Consider the following 16,665-nt stretch of genomic DNA (forward strand, 5'->3'; position numbering starts at 1 on the left):
TGCGGCGGCGGCCCGCCATGTCCCAGAGCCGGATTCCGCGACTCCTCCGCTCATTCTTCGGCCTCCCGCTTCTTCCTCCGCCGCCCACGACCATCCGCCTCTCCCCGGCCCAACGCGCAGCCGCGGCCCGGCCTCTCTCTGGACCCGCCTCCGAAGGACGTCACTTCCTAGCCAAGTGTTTCCGGGTCGCCGCCTGTCCCGGGTTACTGGCTTCGGTCCCCTGCAGCCGGCCGAAGCGACGAGAGCCCAGTCGGGCACGGCTCGGGGGGCGGCCGGGGCTCCTTCTGGATTCTCTCGGCCGGGGCGTCCTCGGAGGCAGTGCCGGGGTGAGTGCGGGGCGGCCGCGGGCGGAAACGGCGTCCGGTGCTTCCCAGGGCAGAGGGGGCGCCCGACTCAGCGGGGCTTGGCCGACCCGGGAGTGGGGTCCCCTCGCAGCCGGCGGGGGCGACGGGCGGCCACGCCTTTTCGGCATCCCGAGGGCCCAGCTCGTCCTCAGGATCCCCACTCCCCCGAGGGCTGCCTTGCAGACTCCTGGGACCGGCCAGGGGTGGCTCCGGGCAGCTCAGGAGGAACACCCCGCCTTCGGCGACTAACCAAGCAGGAGGCCACCCCGACTCCACCGTGAGGCAGTTACCGCGCAGTGGTCCCCAGCCCAGTCTCTGGCAGCAGACCTGGGTTTGTACTCACTGTGTGACCTTGGACAAGTCATTTCATCTTCTGAGCCTCATTTGCCCAATTAGTTAAATGGGAGTGAACGTGCCTGCTAGGGCCGTGGTGGGGATGAAATGAGATGATGCTTGTGAAGCGCTGTCTCTGGCATACAGCAGGCGTCCAGTAAATGATAGCTGCTGTTAATTCATTCACAAACCCGGAAAGGGCCAGAGTTTGGGACTGGGATGTTTTTCACAATTGATATGGCCCTCAGAGGCCGTAGGAATGAGCAGGTTGGGAATAGCAGCCGCCAGCTTCTGTCCCCGGCGGGGAGGGGAAACTGCTTCCTTCAGAGCCCCTCTGAGAGCAGCTGCCAGTAAGGAAACCCGTTTTCAGCACCACTGAGGTTATATTCAGAGGTTTGCAAGGCCTCTCTCTGAATTTCTCTGGAATCTGATTGGGGTCTGGGGACCCTGTGGTGTTTCACAGCCAGTGCAAGGTGCCTTGGATGTGTCTCAGGAACCTCGGATTTGGAATGAGTGCAAAGGAGTGGCGGGTGTGGAGGTGGAGGGGGTTGAACTGCTTGCTCTCCTCTTGCTGCTGTTTGGAGGCTGAGGGAACTCTGAGCTGGCTGAAGCTAGACCAGAGATCTGTAAACCTGTGGACTGGGGCAATGCTGGGACCAAAATAGCTTCTGCCTGTGCAGGGAGGGGCGCCTTCAAATGCTGCTTGGGGACTGTTTCTGCTTGAATGGGCCAGCTGAGGTAAAGCCAAGCTAATGCTTTGCTACTCCCAAATCATTTCAGTTCCTTTCAGTGGGGTTTTAAACAGATACAGCTTTCTTTTGAGATGCTTAAAAAATAATCTTTAGAAAGAGAATAATCCTTAAAAAGCCACCACCTCCCTGACTGTATATATAATATCTCTCTTCATCGACTTGTTTTTCAAAGGGAGTCCAGATTGTGGGTGCAGGAAGTGCTGACCAGGCCTGTTGGCTCTGGGCACCCGCCTGACGCTGTTAGGGATGTTCACAGTGCCATTTTTCCCCCACCAGACTGGCACGTCATGGTGTTCCAATCCTTGGGTTGCTTGGAGAAATTAACGGCTTCTGTCATTGCGCTGTCTAGTCTCCTGTAACCACGCTGTTTTTGCAGAGAGCGTGTTTTTTTGTTGTTCTTGCAGAGTGCTGGGAATAAATTGCTGGCTCTATGCTCAGAAAAGACACCAGCTATGACCAGCTACAATGCAGCCTGTATTCTCAGAAAATGTATTCAGGAGGGATGATGTCAGCTGCCTCACCACTGGCCGGTCTCTGGCCAGCCTCTTCCCTTGGCCCCTGAGCTTACATCATAAAGAGATTTGTGGCTCTTCCAGCCCCATTCTGTGTGGGAAGATGTGAATTTTGCTACTACAGGAATTTTTAGAACTCAACTCTGCTCACCCTGCCATAGGATGTTCTAACTTAGGCTAGCCCTTTCAAGTAGAGCTGTCCAGCAGATGCCGCAGGACAGCTTTGCCTAGAAGCATCGCAGTTCAGAGCTTGAGTCAAGGTTTCGGCATCGGACCTAGGTTCGGACCTCAGATCCACTCTTCCTTCCCTGTAACTCAGGACAAATGATTTGGCCTCATTGAGCCTCAGTTTCCTCTTTAACCTTGGGGCTGTCCTGTGGGTTTCATTGATTTTCATCAAGCCCTTAGCAGAGAGCCCTCATGTACAAATCCCTCGGTGAATGGGAGATTGTAGCAATAAATGAATGAGATAAACGGGAAAAAACCCAGGCTGCAGGGCCTATCCCAAGTTCAAATTCCAGCTCTGACTGGGCAGAGGAGCTCCCGCTGGGCAGGTGGTTTCATGGCTGAACCTTGGTTTCCTTCTAGCGTTGTCATGAGGATTAAATGGGATGATGCAGTTAAAGCGGAAGGCCCTGTGCTTAGTGCGTAGTAGGACCTCAGTGATTATTCGTTCTCTTCTCTCTTTCCTTAATTATCTCTTAGCATTCATTTCCTTTTACCTTTTTCCTCACCTACGTGTGTTGGTTCAAGGGTCATCATAGACTGGTTTCCTATCCTTGACTTTAGGACTTGGAGCACCAGTTGGGCTATTTGGATCCCCTTTCCTTGTTTATTGTGTGCCAGCAACAAACAAGGGTGTGGACTGTGGTGTGATTACAGAGCAGCAGACACTGAGCTTGAGGGTGGCTGACTTTGTTAAAAAAAAAAAAAAAATCAGCCTCTATAGGCTCAAAGCTGACTTCCTTGGAGAAAAATCACAGCAGTATTTAGGAGGCTTGATGCCCCTCTGTTTAAATTCTTCTCAGATGTACCAAAAAATAGTCCCTGGGACCAGGGCAGGATGGAAGTTTCTCTCAGATGAATAAAAAACTGTAAATACATAAGGGTTTTTATTAGCAAGGACAATGATGTCTTCTCTCAGGTTGCAATACATACTTTGATAATAACTTCTTTCAACTAGAATTGAGGGCAGCATTGTGACTTCCCAGCTGCTGCCCCCTACCCACTCCCTACCCACCCCATATCCCCCCACTGCACCCACCCTAGGGCCTGGCATGAGATAGGTGCTGCATAAATACTTGTTGAACTTAGGAATCATGGGGTATGGGGAGGAACACAGGTGCCACAGAAAGTCAGGTTTGGAATCTTGGGTTTACTAACCCTGGCTACTTACAGCATGTCATGTCATGGAGCCTCTGTTCCTTCTCTCTCCAGCTGATCTCAGGATTCTTGGCAGAGCTCAAGGAGAAACTGAAGGAGTGGCATCATGAATGCATCATTCATTTTGCCTGTTTTATCAAACACCTACTGTGTGCCAGGCTGTGTGTTAGGCACCATGGTGAACAAAACAGGTGTGGTCCTTGCCTTTGTGGAGCTTACTGGGTAATGGGGGGCACAAAGTGAGGAAATTAGTAAATGAATAAATAAAGTTAATAATTTCAAATGGTGATTATCCCAGGATAATGGGATAACAAGGGACTGGGAAGGGGGGAGTTACCATGCTGGGGTTGCCAGCGAGGCCTCTGAGGGGTGACATTTGAGCTAAGGCCTGAATCACGAGAGTGAGCCAGCTATGGGAAGGATCAGAGGAAGAACACCCAAAAGGAACAACATGGGCAAAGGTCTTGAGACAGGAATGAGCTTGGTGTGTTTGAGGAACAGACAGAAAGGTCCCTGTGGGTGGGACTTAGAGGGGAAGGGAAGACAGCCATGAGAAGGGAGTAGGAGGAGACCATGTGAAGCCTTTGACCTTGGTCAGGAGGTAGAATTTTATCCTAATGGACTTACATTTGCCTCCTGTGCTCCTTAAGTGTATTTGTTCCTGAAGCATTAGGCTCCCTTGGCAGGGCGGTGGGTGGGAGAAGGTGGCCTCTCTGTCCCTACTTCTCCCGAACATCTCACCCCTCACCTCATAGCTAAGATCCTCAGGAGTCTTCCCAAAGCAGAAGCCCGGCGAGTGGCTTGAGACGTGGATGATTTTATTGACCTCATGATCGCGGCCGGGTTTATAGGCCGTCGGTGCTTCCTGAGCTGAAGTCAGATCTGCTAAAGGCCTGCACAGGGCTGTCCCGCCCCGCAGCTTCTTTCTCAGTCCCTCGCTGTCTCCATAGCCGGTGAGAGCCTCCTTCACTTAGGTGCTTGTGAAGCACATACCTGCCTCACACCCCACCTCTGGCTCTGTGCTCAGGTTACCTCAACGAGGAATTCAGTCAGGATCCCTGCGCCCTCGGAGCTTGTGGTCAGAATGGGGTGAGGCTGAAAATGCACATCGCCTCCTAGGCAGACATAGTTGCCCACTCTGATCTTACCTTCTGGAGAATGCGTGGCGTTGTGGCAGGGGTATAGCACCTTCAGAAGGCAGCAGCAGCTGCTCGTATGTGTTAAGGGCTTATTTCGAGCCAGTCCTCTGTGAAGAGCTTTATATACTGATGGCACATAATCCTTCCACCAGTTCTGGACTGTAGGTGCTATTATCAGCCCCCATTTTCAGATGAGAAAACTGAGGTGCACAGAGGCTGAGTCATTCACCCAAGTAGCCTAGAGAAGCAGACCCAAGATTCACACCCAGGCAGTCTGGCTTTGGGATCTGTTGGTAATGCCTGTGCTGCGTCTCCTGGCCCTGACCGTACCCCCAGTGAATCCAGATTTCTTCCCGGCATTGTGGCACCAACCACCACATGGCTTTGCTCTGTGCATGTCCTACTAACCAGTGGCCGAGCGGACAGCAAGAGTGTATAAATTTGGTGTACCGCAGCTCAGAATGTTCTGTCCTCTCCCAGTGGGACTATAAACCTCTCTTAAGGAATAGGGGAATGCAGGCTGTCAAAGGCAGGTAAAACATTCTCCCGGGGTCAGCAGCTGGCGTGGTATGATCATGTCCCTCGTTGCTTTGAACTCTTTGGGTGCTTCACGTGCCTCCTTGAGTAAAAGGTACCGTTGGGGCACGGGACCCTGTTGTGTTGGCGCCTGCAGCTTCATCTCTGGTCACTCCCTTCCCTTCCCCTGGCTGCCTCAGCGGCTCTGGCCCTCTTTCTGTTCCAAGGCCAAGCTCCTTCCTGCCTCAGAAAAGCAGGGCGTGGTGGTTAAGGGCATGGACTTTGGAGCCAGGCTCCCTGGGCTCTCAGCTCTGCCTCTTCATGGTTCTGTAACTTTGTGCACTTTCTTAACATTTCTGTGTCTTAGTTTTTACATCTGTAAAATGGGGATCCTATCTCCTAGGGCTGTTTAAGAAGATGAAATGCGTTCACGTGCATAAGTGCCCGGAGCCTGGGGAGCACCGATAGTGTTAGCTCGGGGCCTTCCTCCTTGGCGACACCTCTGCTGTTACATTCTCTGCCCACCTCTTTGCCTGGCAAACTCCTCATTCTTCAAGTCTAACCACCACTGCCCTGGGTGGGGGTGGGGGGACTTTTTAAAACTCCTCCTCCCCACAAAACCAGGTTAGGTGCTCCTAATCATATTCTTCATTCGTGAGTTCAGCAAAGTCAGGGATCTGTTTATCTCGTTTCCACGACAACTTTGCACATAGTCCTGTTCAGTAAATGTGGTGAATGAATGAGCAGAAAGGGGCCAAGGGCTGGTGAGGCCCGGTGTAGCTCAGGCCAGTTCTGTCTCTCGTTTTGTCTCAGCAGCCACACGCTGGTATGTGGACCATTTCGAGGAATGACGTGCTTCTTGTTCTTCCCCTTCCAGAGCATGCCCCTAGTGCAGGTGGGCAACGTGTCAGTGCTTTTAGCGATGTCCCTGCCTCGGACCCAGAAACCATGGAGGAGATAAGGTAGCCCCCCCCCTTCCCTGGATCAGATGGGGAAGCCCAGTTCAATGGATACAAAATATAAGGATGACTTATTTCGGAAGTACGTGCAGTTCCATGAGGGCAGAGTGGACACCACCCCCAGCAAGCAGCAGCCTGGCAACGATGAGTACCTTCGGGTGGCAGCCTCGACCCTGCTCAGCCTACACAAGGTGGATCCCTTTTATCGATTCCGGCTGATCCAGTTCTATGAGGTGGTGGAGAGCTCCCTGCGCTCACTAAGCTCCTCCAGCCTGCGGGCTTTGCACTGCGCCTTCAGCATGCTGGAAACGGTGGGCGTCAACCTCTTCCTCTACCCGTGGAAGAAGGAATTCAGAAGCATCAAGGTAAGGTCTAGGGAAAGGCCGTCTGCACTGGTCCCCCTTCTTTCCCTCCCAGGCCGACTGGAGAGGGCTTGTGCCAATTCCATGCCTCCTCTGCCCGCAGACCCTCCCGTCTTCCACACTCCTTTGACGTAACAACTAGAAGGAACCCCCGGGGCTCCCTATCTTGCTGTCTGATCAGTGTCATCCTTTACTGGGTCCCTGCCCCTGGCAGCTCCCACCTGAAGCTGTGAGGTTGGACAGGTAGGCAGCACCCTGGTGATGCAGGGCCTTGAAGCCCAGGGCAAAGGGCTTGAATTTACCCTAAGTAGGCTGGGAAGCTTGCAAAGCATCCTTCTGGCTGTTGTATGGGAACTAGACTAGTGGGGCAGCGAGAACAGGTAGGAGGCCGCCACGGATGGTGGGGTACCTGAGAGCCGGTTTGGACTAAGTGGTAACAGACAGGAGGGTGGAGGATGGATTTAAGAGAGAGAGAGAACTCTGAATCATTCCGAAGGCAGTGATGGCTCAGGAGAGTTTCCACAAAGCCAGACTGTTATTCTTCAGAACTTCTCAGAGATGCCAGAAAGGAATATTCTCCTTGCTCATTGGGCGTTCTGCCTCTACTCTGATCCCTTCTCTCCATCCCCGTTCGCCCTGTTTCCTCCTCATATGGAGCAGAGCTGCTGAGCCCCATATGGGAAGCTGGTGGCTTTGTGCCCTCCGCTCCAGGCGGGAGCGCCGCGCGGTTTCCCGCACATTCCCGCACACCATGTGCTGAGCTAGCCTCGGCCTGCTGCAGTGAGGAGCTGCTGAGATCCTTCCTCCCCGCGCTCCCTCTCCGCCGCGGGGGCGCCGGGCTCTGAAGCTGGCTCCGTGTGTGTCTCAGAGAGCAAATCGCGCCTCTCTTTTTCTATCTCCTTCTCCTAGACCTACACGGGCCCCTTCGTTTATTATGTCAAGTCGTCATTACTGGAAGAGGACATCCAAGCCATCCTGCATTACATGGGCTATGTGCCTGAGTTAGGGACTGCGTACAAACTCAAAGAACTCGTGGAGACCCTCCAGGTGAAGATGGTCTCCTTTGAGCTCTTTCTGGCCAAGGTGGAGTGTGAGCAGATGATGGAAATCCACTCCCAAGTCAAGGACAAGGGCTACTCCGAGCTGGACGTGGTGAACGAGCGCAAGAGCAGCACGGAGGATGTGCGGGGCTGCTCGGAGGCCCTCCGGCGGCGGGCTGAGGGCCGGGAGCACCTGACGGCCTCCATGGCCCGTGTGGCGCTCCAGAAGTCAGCCAGCGAACGGGCGGCTAAGGACTACTACAAGCCTCGGGTGACCAAGCCCTCGAGGTCGGTAGACGCCTACGACAGCTACTGGGAGAGCCGGAAGCCACCCCTGAAGGCCTCGTTGAGCCTGCGGAAGGAGCCCGTGGCACAAGACTTGGGGGACGACCTCAAGGATGAGATCATCCGCCCGTCCCCCTTGCTCCTGACCATGTCCAGCGCCCCCCACGGAAGCCCGGATGACCTGCCACCCCCCTCCCCCAACAACGGCCTCGGCCTGCTGCGTGGCACATACTTCTCTGCTCAGGATGACGTGGATCTGTACACAGACTCGGAGCCTAGGGCTACGCACCGGAGGCAGGACGCCCTGCGGCCGGACGTGTGGCTGGTCAGAAATGATGCCCACCCCCTCTACCACAAGCGCTCACCCCCCGCCAAAGAGTCCTCCCTGTCCAAGTGCCAGAGCTGCGGGCTGTCCTGCAGCGCCTCCCTCTGCCAGCGCTGCGACAGCCTGCTCTCCTGTCCCCCAGCCCCCAAGCCAGGCGCCTTCCCTGGCAAGGCCTCTGCCCATGACAGCCTGGCCCACGGGTCGTCTCTGCGGGAGAAGTACGCGGGCCAGACTCAGGGCCTCGAGCGGCTGCCGCACCTTCACCCAAAACCCAAGCCCTCCACCACGGCCGCCTCCCGCTGCGGCTTCTGCAACCGCCCGGGTGCCACCAACACCTGCACCCAGTGTTCAAAAGTCTCCTGCGACGGCTGTGTCAGCGCCTACCATTACGACCCCTGCTGCAAAAAGAATGAGCTGCACAAGTTCATGCCCAACAACCAGCTGAACTACAAGTCCACCCAGCTCTCCCATCTCGTGTATAGATAGACTGGACCCTGCACCCCTGCTCCAAGGGCTACACCACTGACTCTCTGGTCCCCTCCGGGGAAGAAGTGTTAGTGTACTGATCTCAGAAGCAGAGACCTGCGTTTGACCATGTAGGTGTCAGGGGATCGGGGCTTGGCTGCACCATGTGGGAGTTCACTTGGTGGCCCACATATTTCAACTGACGGCTGCTTTATCGCCGGACGAGGGGGAGGGTGGCACTTCCGTTCAGATTCATTTTTGCTAATCTCTCCACTCCCTGTTCCGTTGTTCGTTTTGTTTTCGAAGAGGATTTCTATCTCTGAGACCCCTGTCACACCCACCCCTCCCACTGCAAAGCCAACTTGGACTGGGGAGGGCCCTCCAGGTCACCTCCGAATGCCCACCTGGAGCGCCGAGCTAGAGGCCTGTTGGCTTGTGAAATGAGCCCTCCTGCCACACTGGGCCTCTTCCCATGGCTCATCCTTTGGCCACCCCCTTCCCAAACGCAAGGAGCCCCGCCTGGACTCCCCTACCCCGCTGACTTCTGCCTGTGTAAGTCTCAAGGGTGGGCAGAGTCCAGTCGTCCCTGAATGGCATCCTGTTACCACCGCTCGGTTCGGCCCGTGGTGTCCGTGCACTTTGCCCTGGCGCATCCAGGTGCGGGCCTTCCATGGCAGGGTGGACTGTTCCCCCTTTCTGTTGTTTGCACACGCCCCTCTTACTGTACTGTAAATAGATATTTTTGAGATTTATTTTTAAATAAATATTCAACTTGCCGTGTGTTTCAAAGTGGTTCAAACATGAATTATGTAGCTATTTATACAAACGGCCCGGGTTCTTTAGTCTTCCAAGGGAGGGTCTCATGCCCTTCCGTGTTGTATCCTACACACACCACAGCCTGAGGGTGGAGCGGAGAGTGTGGGGGCAAAGGAGGAGCAGACGATGTCCCGGAGTCGGTGGAGAGCCACTGTCTTCCCTACAATAAATCTCTATACACCTACCTCCAGCGTACGCTTAGGGGCTAGCGCGGGCCGGGAGGTCCGTGCGCCTGCGGAACCACAATAACCTAGGGACCTTCAGGAGCCTCGCTCTGCAGGTCGACAGCCTGGTCTTTGCCACTCGCTGCGTGTGAACCTCGCACTCCGAACGTCTTGAGTCTTGTTTCAGAAGGAAAATCCTATGGGATTCCCCCCGCCCCTCCATCCCAGCGCTCTTTGCCTGTTTCTGGGACTCCTCTGCAACATCAGTGATCTTTTTTGCACTAAAAGTGGGCCCGAGTCAGCCTGTGCCCATCAAACGGATGTCTCCTGAGATACTCAGCTAAGCCTCAGTGCTTCTAAACCTGAAGGCCCCTTTAACTCTGAATGACCCCTGGATTTTCCTTTTGGGGTGCAGAGCAGGAGTGGGGCAAGAATTTGAAAATAAAACCGCTTCCTTGTGAACTACTATATTTTAGCCATATGTGTTTGTGATGTACAGAATATTATAGGAATTTACATGCAGTGGGTTTTCTGGTAGTAGAAGGAGGTATTCAGCGCTTGAACAAATTTAAATCTGGCTGAATCCTGAGGCCACTGTGAATTTGCTGATGTTCTTCCAACTCAGTCGAGTGATTTTAAGGTTTTCCAAATCTTCTCTGGCTCTTTTTTACATATCTGGTAGAGCACATGTAGATATTCGATGTGTATATACAGCTGGATTTCACCACCTTTATTACCAAGACCAGCCCGTTCTGGGGTCATCATCTTTGATGTTCTTCCTTTCCACGTTTCAGAAGTACCGATGCCTGTTTTACTCCTGAGAGGGCTAGTTTGCTAGTTTTCCATTCCCAGATTGCTCCAGCCTACAGGAACTTCACCAACCGTGATGCCAGGTCACTTGTGCCCCCAGGGGGCTGAAGCAGGAGTACCCACCTCGTCCTGGGAGAGAAAGTCCGGCACACGTGCCATCATGGAGATAACTGTGTTCACAGACTGGAAGAGAAAATGCTCTGCCCCTGTCCTTGGTGTGTACCTTACTGTATGAGGTTGCTGTGATTGAGCTGGATAAATATATGCTAATTTAAAAAGGCATATGTTTTGCATTTGATTTCTACCAAGAGTTGAAATGTTGAGAGATGATTTAAAAAATAATAAAGTGTCTTCCATTATTAAACCAAGTGTTTGGGGTTTTATGTCCCTCCCTCCCTGCTGCTTTTGAAGTTTGGGTTGCTTGGATTTTTTTGTTTTGCTCAAACCACATTCTTCAATGACAGGACTCACATTTTCTCCTCCACAAAACACATACGTGACAACAAGCGGCATTCTGCATTTGAGAGCTCACACTGTGAGCTGGGTTATGCTGGGACTTTACGTGCATGATTCCACGTAACGGTGTCAGCCCTCCTGTAAGCTAGGTCGTGTTATCCCCATCTTAAAGATGGGGAAACTGAGATGTGCAAAGTTCAGCCATTCTTCTCAGGACTGGGAGTACAGACTCCAGGAGAAATGATTGTTGGTGGTGATTGGCGGGCATTGAATAACATTGGAGGACATAATGACAAAAATTAATTACATCTTTAATTCTTTTGATCCATTTAGATGCCTTAAGGAGGAAGTTCGTTCAATGCTAGCTTGTCTTGACCAAAGAGGAAGCAGGTGTTGGGCACGGAGCCTCAGGCAGAATCTTAGCGAGGTGTTCGGTTGCCTTCTACCTGGAGCAGGCCATACTGCTTTCCATCTACAGCAATGATAGATGACTTCAAAAATCAATTGAAGTGTTTTCTCAAAGGAAGGTTGACCTGAAAGCGGGACGCATGGCAAAAATCTTGAGCATGGTCTAAGAGCAGCTGTGGTTTAGGACATCCGGGCTCTCAGTAGCTGCAGAGTCTCTGCATGAGGGTGACCACTGCTGGGTTGGCCCCTACAAGGTACCTCAGCTACCGGGGAGAGAGGAAGCAGGTTTCTCTATTCTCACGCATTGGCGAACAAATCATCCAGGCCTCGGGCCAGACCAAGGCCCACGTAAGTGTTGGGTTTGCTGTTAGCTACAGCATAGGGAATGGCAGTGCTGGGCACGGCGGCTTCCTGGAGACACACACACCCGGCCCGGGAGAGCCGAGGACGCCAGACCCTCACTTGGCATCCAAAGCAGAGCGCTGACTTGGGAGCAGATTGCTTCATCTGTGGATGGAAATGACAAGCACAGTTAACATCATCAGGCCCACCAGCTGTCCCTGGCTCTGCTGCCAGCCTCGAGGCCTGTCCGTGGCACCCCTCACGCCTGATTACCAGTCTCCGAGGGATGAGGGCTGTGGCAGACGCTCCCAGTTGAACCCTGATCTCTCACCCTTTCTCCCTTGGCCCTGATTCTTTAAGACACATGGCCATCCAGAATAAAGACTGCCTTTCCCTGTCTCTCTTGTAGCCAGGCGTGGTTATGTGGCTACGTCTGGTCGCTGGGACGGAGAAGTGGTTTGTGTGGCTTCCGAGACCTGTCTGTCAAAGGATCTTGTCCTTCCCACCCCGAGCCTCCTTCCTGGCTGCAATGTGCTGGCTGGAGTGGAGCAGCGATGTGAGATGGAGGCCGAAGCCAGATGAAGGGGAGGGTGGGGCAGCAGTTGGAAGGGGCCGGGTCCCTGATGCTTAGGAAGCCGCCACCGTACCCAGCCTGCCCTGCCTACCTCCAGAGTTTTTGTGTAAGGAGGAATGAACTATTACCTCGCTTAAACCACATCCCCTCCCCCATTTTCTCACTGAAGAAACCTTTTTATTTACAAATGTCATGTACACTGAACCCAGATTCAACAATTTGTAACAGTTACCAAGTTGCAGCCAACCTGGTTTCCTTTCTACCCATCCATCCACTTCCCTCATAAATTTCTTTGAAGCAAATTCCAGTTAGCTATTTCATTTGTGAAATTTCAGTATGTGTATCTAAAAGACAAGGACTTTTATTTATCTTTTATGTTTTTAAAGATTTATTTAAGCAATCTCTACATCCAGTGCGGGGCTTGAACTCACGACCGCGGTCAAGAATCACCATGCTCTTCCAGCTGAGCCAGCCAGGCGCCCCAAGACAAGGACTTTTAAAACACCATACATACCGTTATCTCGTCTAAGTTTTTAGAATTGTTTAATAGCGATACATATGCAATCAATGTTCTGAAATCCAGTTGTCATAGAAATCCATATTTTAAAAACTCTATCAGGGCTCAAATAAGGTCTCCACGCTGCAATTGGTGGATACATCTTTACATCATCTTTACCCTAAAGGCTGTCCCTGTAAGAGTGTAGAGACCCCAACTTTGTCTTTTTTTCCCTTTGAAATGTTTTTGTTAAGCTGGATTTTTAGTCCTTTCAAGTTTGCCAGAGGCTGTGTTTTGCTCATTGCAGTCCGCACTGTTGTTTAACACGTTCCTCTCTTCTCTCAGTCTTCACAGTAGTGGCTTTTCTTCTTCTTCTTCTTCTTATTCCTGTTTATTTGCTGCACGTTGTACACAAGTAGAAAAATAAACATTTCTTATGGGTACGGAGCAGGGCTGCATAAATAAGGGATGGAGAGGAAGTAACTTAAGGCAGGGGTGAGGCTTGGTGCCTACATAAGGTCTGGGTCCCAGATGGGCTGAGGGTGGGTCCAGGTTCTCAGACGCACATGTCTCCACTGGCAACACATTTCAGGTCCTGTCTGAGGAGGCGGAAGAGGTTGAACGTGATGGAGGCCTCAAGGCAGTCCTGGGACTCATTTGGGGCCTTGTGGAGCCGGTGCAGCCAGTGGTGGAGGCGGCCACGGGGTCTGGGTCCTGCTGTGGGCTGAGCCGGGACACAAGCCTGGAGCTCGGAGTGGATGTGGCGCAGCATGCGGAGGGGCTGGTCCAGGACGACCCCCAGGGACGAGTCCGCCATGTTCCCCAGGACCTTCAGCGTCAAGTCTAGCTCAGCCTCCAAGGCCACGGGGCGCTCCCAGGCCTGCAGCAGCCTCAGGTTCCTGGTCCTAGGGAAGAGGCGAGAGCTGCAGCTCCAGTTCTTGGGCAAAAGCGACTCCTCTAAGGCATCCTTGGCCTTCTTGAAGGCTCCTAGCTCCCTCGGTGACAGAGATTGGAACCTGTCCATGTGGCAGTCCCTCCTGGTTGTGGTGGGTTTGGAAGTAGGGACAGGGCCTGCTCCGGCCAAGCCCAGCACCACGGTCACCAGCACCAGGACCCACACTGTCGCCATGGCTGGATCCCCACCGCTTTCCCTGCTGCATGGCTCTGCTTTTAGCCAGGCTCACTGGGCAACCCCGGCTGATGTATGTAAAGCGAAAAGGCAAATGAAAATTGGAATCTCCACTTGACGGGACCGGCATACGTAGGTGGGGCCAGTCCTGAACCAGGTGAGCACGTGGATCTGGGTGAGGCTGCCTGAGCCGCAGAGACAGGGTATCCCACAAGTCCCTTCTCTGGACCTGTGCTGAGAAGGAAAGAGAAACTGAAATTCACTCACAGGAGAACACCTTGTTTCTGAGAAGTCCCAGTGCCTGGACGATCTTCAGTTTACAGGCAGCCTTCAGCTAGCTGGCTTTGGGGAACCCCTTACTGAGGCTGAGGCAGGTGGAGGGATGGGAAAGTGGCTCGAGTGGGGTGGGGGCTGGGAGGTGTGGGTGAGGCTGCCTTAGCGGCAGAGGGGGCTTCCTTTTGAGGCACGGTTGGTTGGTTGTGGTCCCATTTGTCTACTTTTGCTTTTGTTACCTGTGCTTTTGGCATCATGTCTAAGAAATCCTTGCCAAATCCTGTCCTGAAACTTTTCCCTATGTTTTCTTCTAGGAGTTTTATAGTTTTAGGTCTTACATTTAGGCCTTTAGTCCATTTTGAGTTATGTTTTATATGTGGCATAAGGTAAGGGTCTAACTTCTAACTGCGTTTGGATATCCAGTTTCCCCACCACCATTTGTTGAGACTGTCCATACCCTGTTGTGTGTTCTCGACACCCCTGTTGAAGCTCATTTGACCATATACGTGAGGGTTTATTTCTGGGCTCTGTTCTGTTCCACTGGTCTATAAGTCTTTCTTTATGCCAGTCCTATAGTATTTTGATACCGTAGCTTTGTATGTAATATGTTTTGAAATCAGAAAGTGTAAGGAGTCAAACATTGTCCTTTTAAAGATTGTTTCAACTACTCAGGGGCCCTTGAGATCCAATGTAAATGTTAGGACTGTTTTTTTCTATTTCTGCAAAAATGCCATTGGGCCTTTGATAGGGATTGCATTGAATTGGTAGATTGCTTTGGGTCGTATGGACGTTGTTATAATATTAAGTCTTCCAACCCATGAACACAAGATGTCTTTGCATTTATTTGTGTCTTCTTTAATTTTTTACAGTAATGTTTTATAGTTTTCAGTGTACAAGTCTTTTGCTTCCTTGGTTAAGTTTATTTCCAAGTATTTTATTCTTTTTGATGCTATTGTGAATGGAATTGTTTTCATAATTTCCTTTTCAGATTGCTCATTGTGTATGGATAGAAGGCAACTGATTTTTTTAATGTGTTAATTTTATATTCTGTAACTTGGTTGAATTCATTTGTTAGTTCTAACAGGGTTGTGTGTGTGTGTGTGTGTGTGTGTGTGTGTGTGTGTGTGTGTGTGTGAAATCTTTAAGGTTTTCGACATATAAGATAATGTTATCTGAGAATAGATCCAGTTTTACTTCTTTCTTTCCAATTTGGATGCCTTTTATTTCTTTTTCTTGCCTAATTTCTCTGGCTAAGTCTTCCAGTACTGTGTTGAATTCAAGTGGCAAGAGTGGGCATCCTTGCTTTGTTCCTGATCTTAGAGGAACAGCTTTCAGTCTTTCACCATTGAGTATGATGTGTGCTGTGGCACATATATTTTCATATGTGACCTTTATTATGTTGAGGTAATTTCTATTCCTAGTTTGTTGAGTGTTTTTATCATGAAAGTGTGTTGAATTTTGTTAAACACTTTTTTTTTTCCTGCATCAGTTGGGGCAACCATGTGGTTTTTGTCCTTCATTCTATTAATGTACATCACTTGGTAGTTGACTTTTGAGGCTTGCTCAGATTTGGGTTTGATTTTTTGGGGAATAAGAATACTTCATAGATGTTGTGTTCCTTCATCAGGACGCACGTGATGTTGAATTCTCTCCCTTTGGGATAGTAACAGCCATTAGGACTATTGTTTGGTGCTTAGATCAGCCATTTCATTGGATGCTGCAAAATGTAGAGATTCCAATTCTAGTATTCCTTTGGCAACTGGAACACTTCTTTTTTTTTTTTTTTAAAGATTTTATTTATTTATTTGAGAGAGAGAGAATGAGAGACAGAGAGCACGAGAGGGAAGAGGGTCAGAGGGAGAAGCAGACTCCCTGCTGAGCAAGGAGCTCGATGCGGGACTTGATCCCGGGACTCCAGGATCATGACCTGAGCTGAGGGCAGTCGCTTAACCAACTGAGCCACCCAGGCGCCCTATAAGTTTTTTTTTTTTTAAGATTTTATTTATTTGACAGAGAGAGAGAGAGCACAACTAGGGAAAGCAGCAGGCAGACGAGAAGCAGTTTCCTGCTGAGCAGGGAGCCTGATGCGGGGCTCGATCCCAGGACCTGAGATCATGACCTGAGCCAAAGGCAGCTGCTTAATGACTGAGCCACACAGGCGCCCCTGGAACACTTCTCTAAAAGGAAACTTCTTTGTGGTGGTGTGACTCTACACATGTGATAAAATTGTATAAACTAAACACACACGTGCGCGCGCTCTCACACATGTAAAATGGATACAATTTGAACAAGGTCTGTGGCTTGTACTAATGTTAGTTTCCCGGTTGTGATATTGTTCTGTATTTGTGCAAGACATTATTACTGGGTGCAGGGTACATGGGACCTTTTTGTATTATTTTTTGCAACTTCCTGTAAGTTTATAATTATTTTTTTAAAAGAAAAAAGAAACTTCTTTTAGCTACTATTTGACTACCAGGAGTAGTTTAAATGAGATAAATCCTTAATTATTTGCCTTTATTACTACTTTTTTTAGTAAGCTCTAGGCCGCGTGGGGCTTGAACTCACAACCCTGAGATCAGGAGTCACATGCTTTACCAACTGAGCCAGCCAGGTACCCCTCTCTGCCTTAATTTTTACTTAATGAGTTGATGCCTCAGAGTACCCCAACAGTGACTAATTTTTTTAAAGTATTAACTCATTGATTTCAGCAGAGTACGTTCCATATCTATATTTTAATTTCAGTATATTTTAAGTATTTTAGTTCTTTACATTATTGTTACTG

At 50.9% G+C, this 16,665-nt stretch overlaps 1 protein-coding gene and 1 pseudogene across 3 annotated transcripts; one reads left to right on the plus strand and one right to left on the minus strand.

Annotated features, from left to right (window-relative positions):
- On the plus strand, positions 1–9,191 carry SPATA2 (spermatogenesis associated 2). Of its 3 annotated transcripts, none has more exons than XM_025853365.2 (3): positions 1–326; positions 5,793–6,303; positions 7,210–9,191. In XM_025853365.2, exons 2-3 carry the CDS (start codon positions 5,968–5,970, stop codon positions 8,434–8,436), a joined length of 1,563 nt encoding a protein of 520 aa, XP_025709150.1. In that variant the 5' UTR covers positions 1–326; positions 5,793–5,967; the 3' UTR covers positions 8,437–9,191. The 3 variants fall into 3 exon arrangements, with proteins under 3 accessions (XP_025709150.1, XP_025709149.1, XP_025709148.1); XM_025853364.2 differs by having other exon boundaries at positions 5,796–6,303; XM_025853363.2 differs by having other exon boundaries at positions 5,857–6,303.
- A 3,799-nt stretch (positions 9,192–12,990) lies between these two features.
- On the minus strand, positions 12,991–13,610 carry LOC112809969 (interferon lambda-1 pseudogene; annotated as a pseudogene).
- Positions 13,611–16,665: the final 3,055 nt, after the last annotated feature.

The sequence above is a fragment of the Callorhinus ursinus genome, unplaced genomic scaffold, assembly GCF_003265705.2.
Source record: "Callorhinus ursinus isolate GAN/ISIS: 27379988/994484 unplaced genomic scaffold, GSC_fseal_2.0 scaffold53, whole genome shotgun sequence".
Lineage (NCBI taxonomy): Eukaryota > Metazoa > Chordata > Mammalia > Carnivora > Otariidae > Callorhinus > Callorhinus ursinus.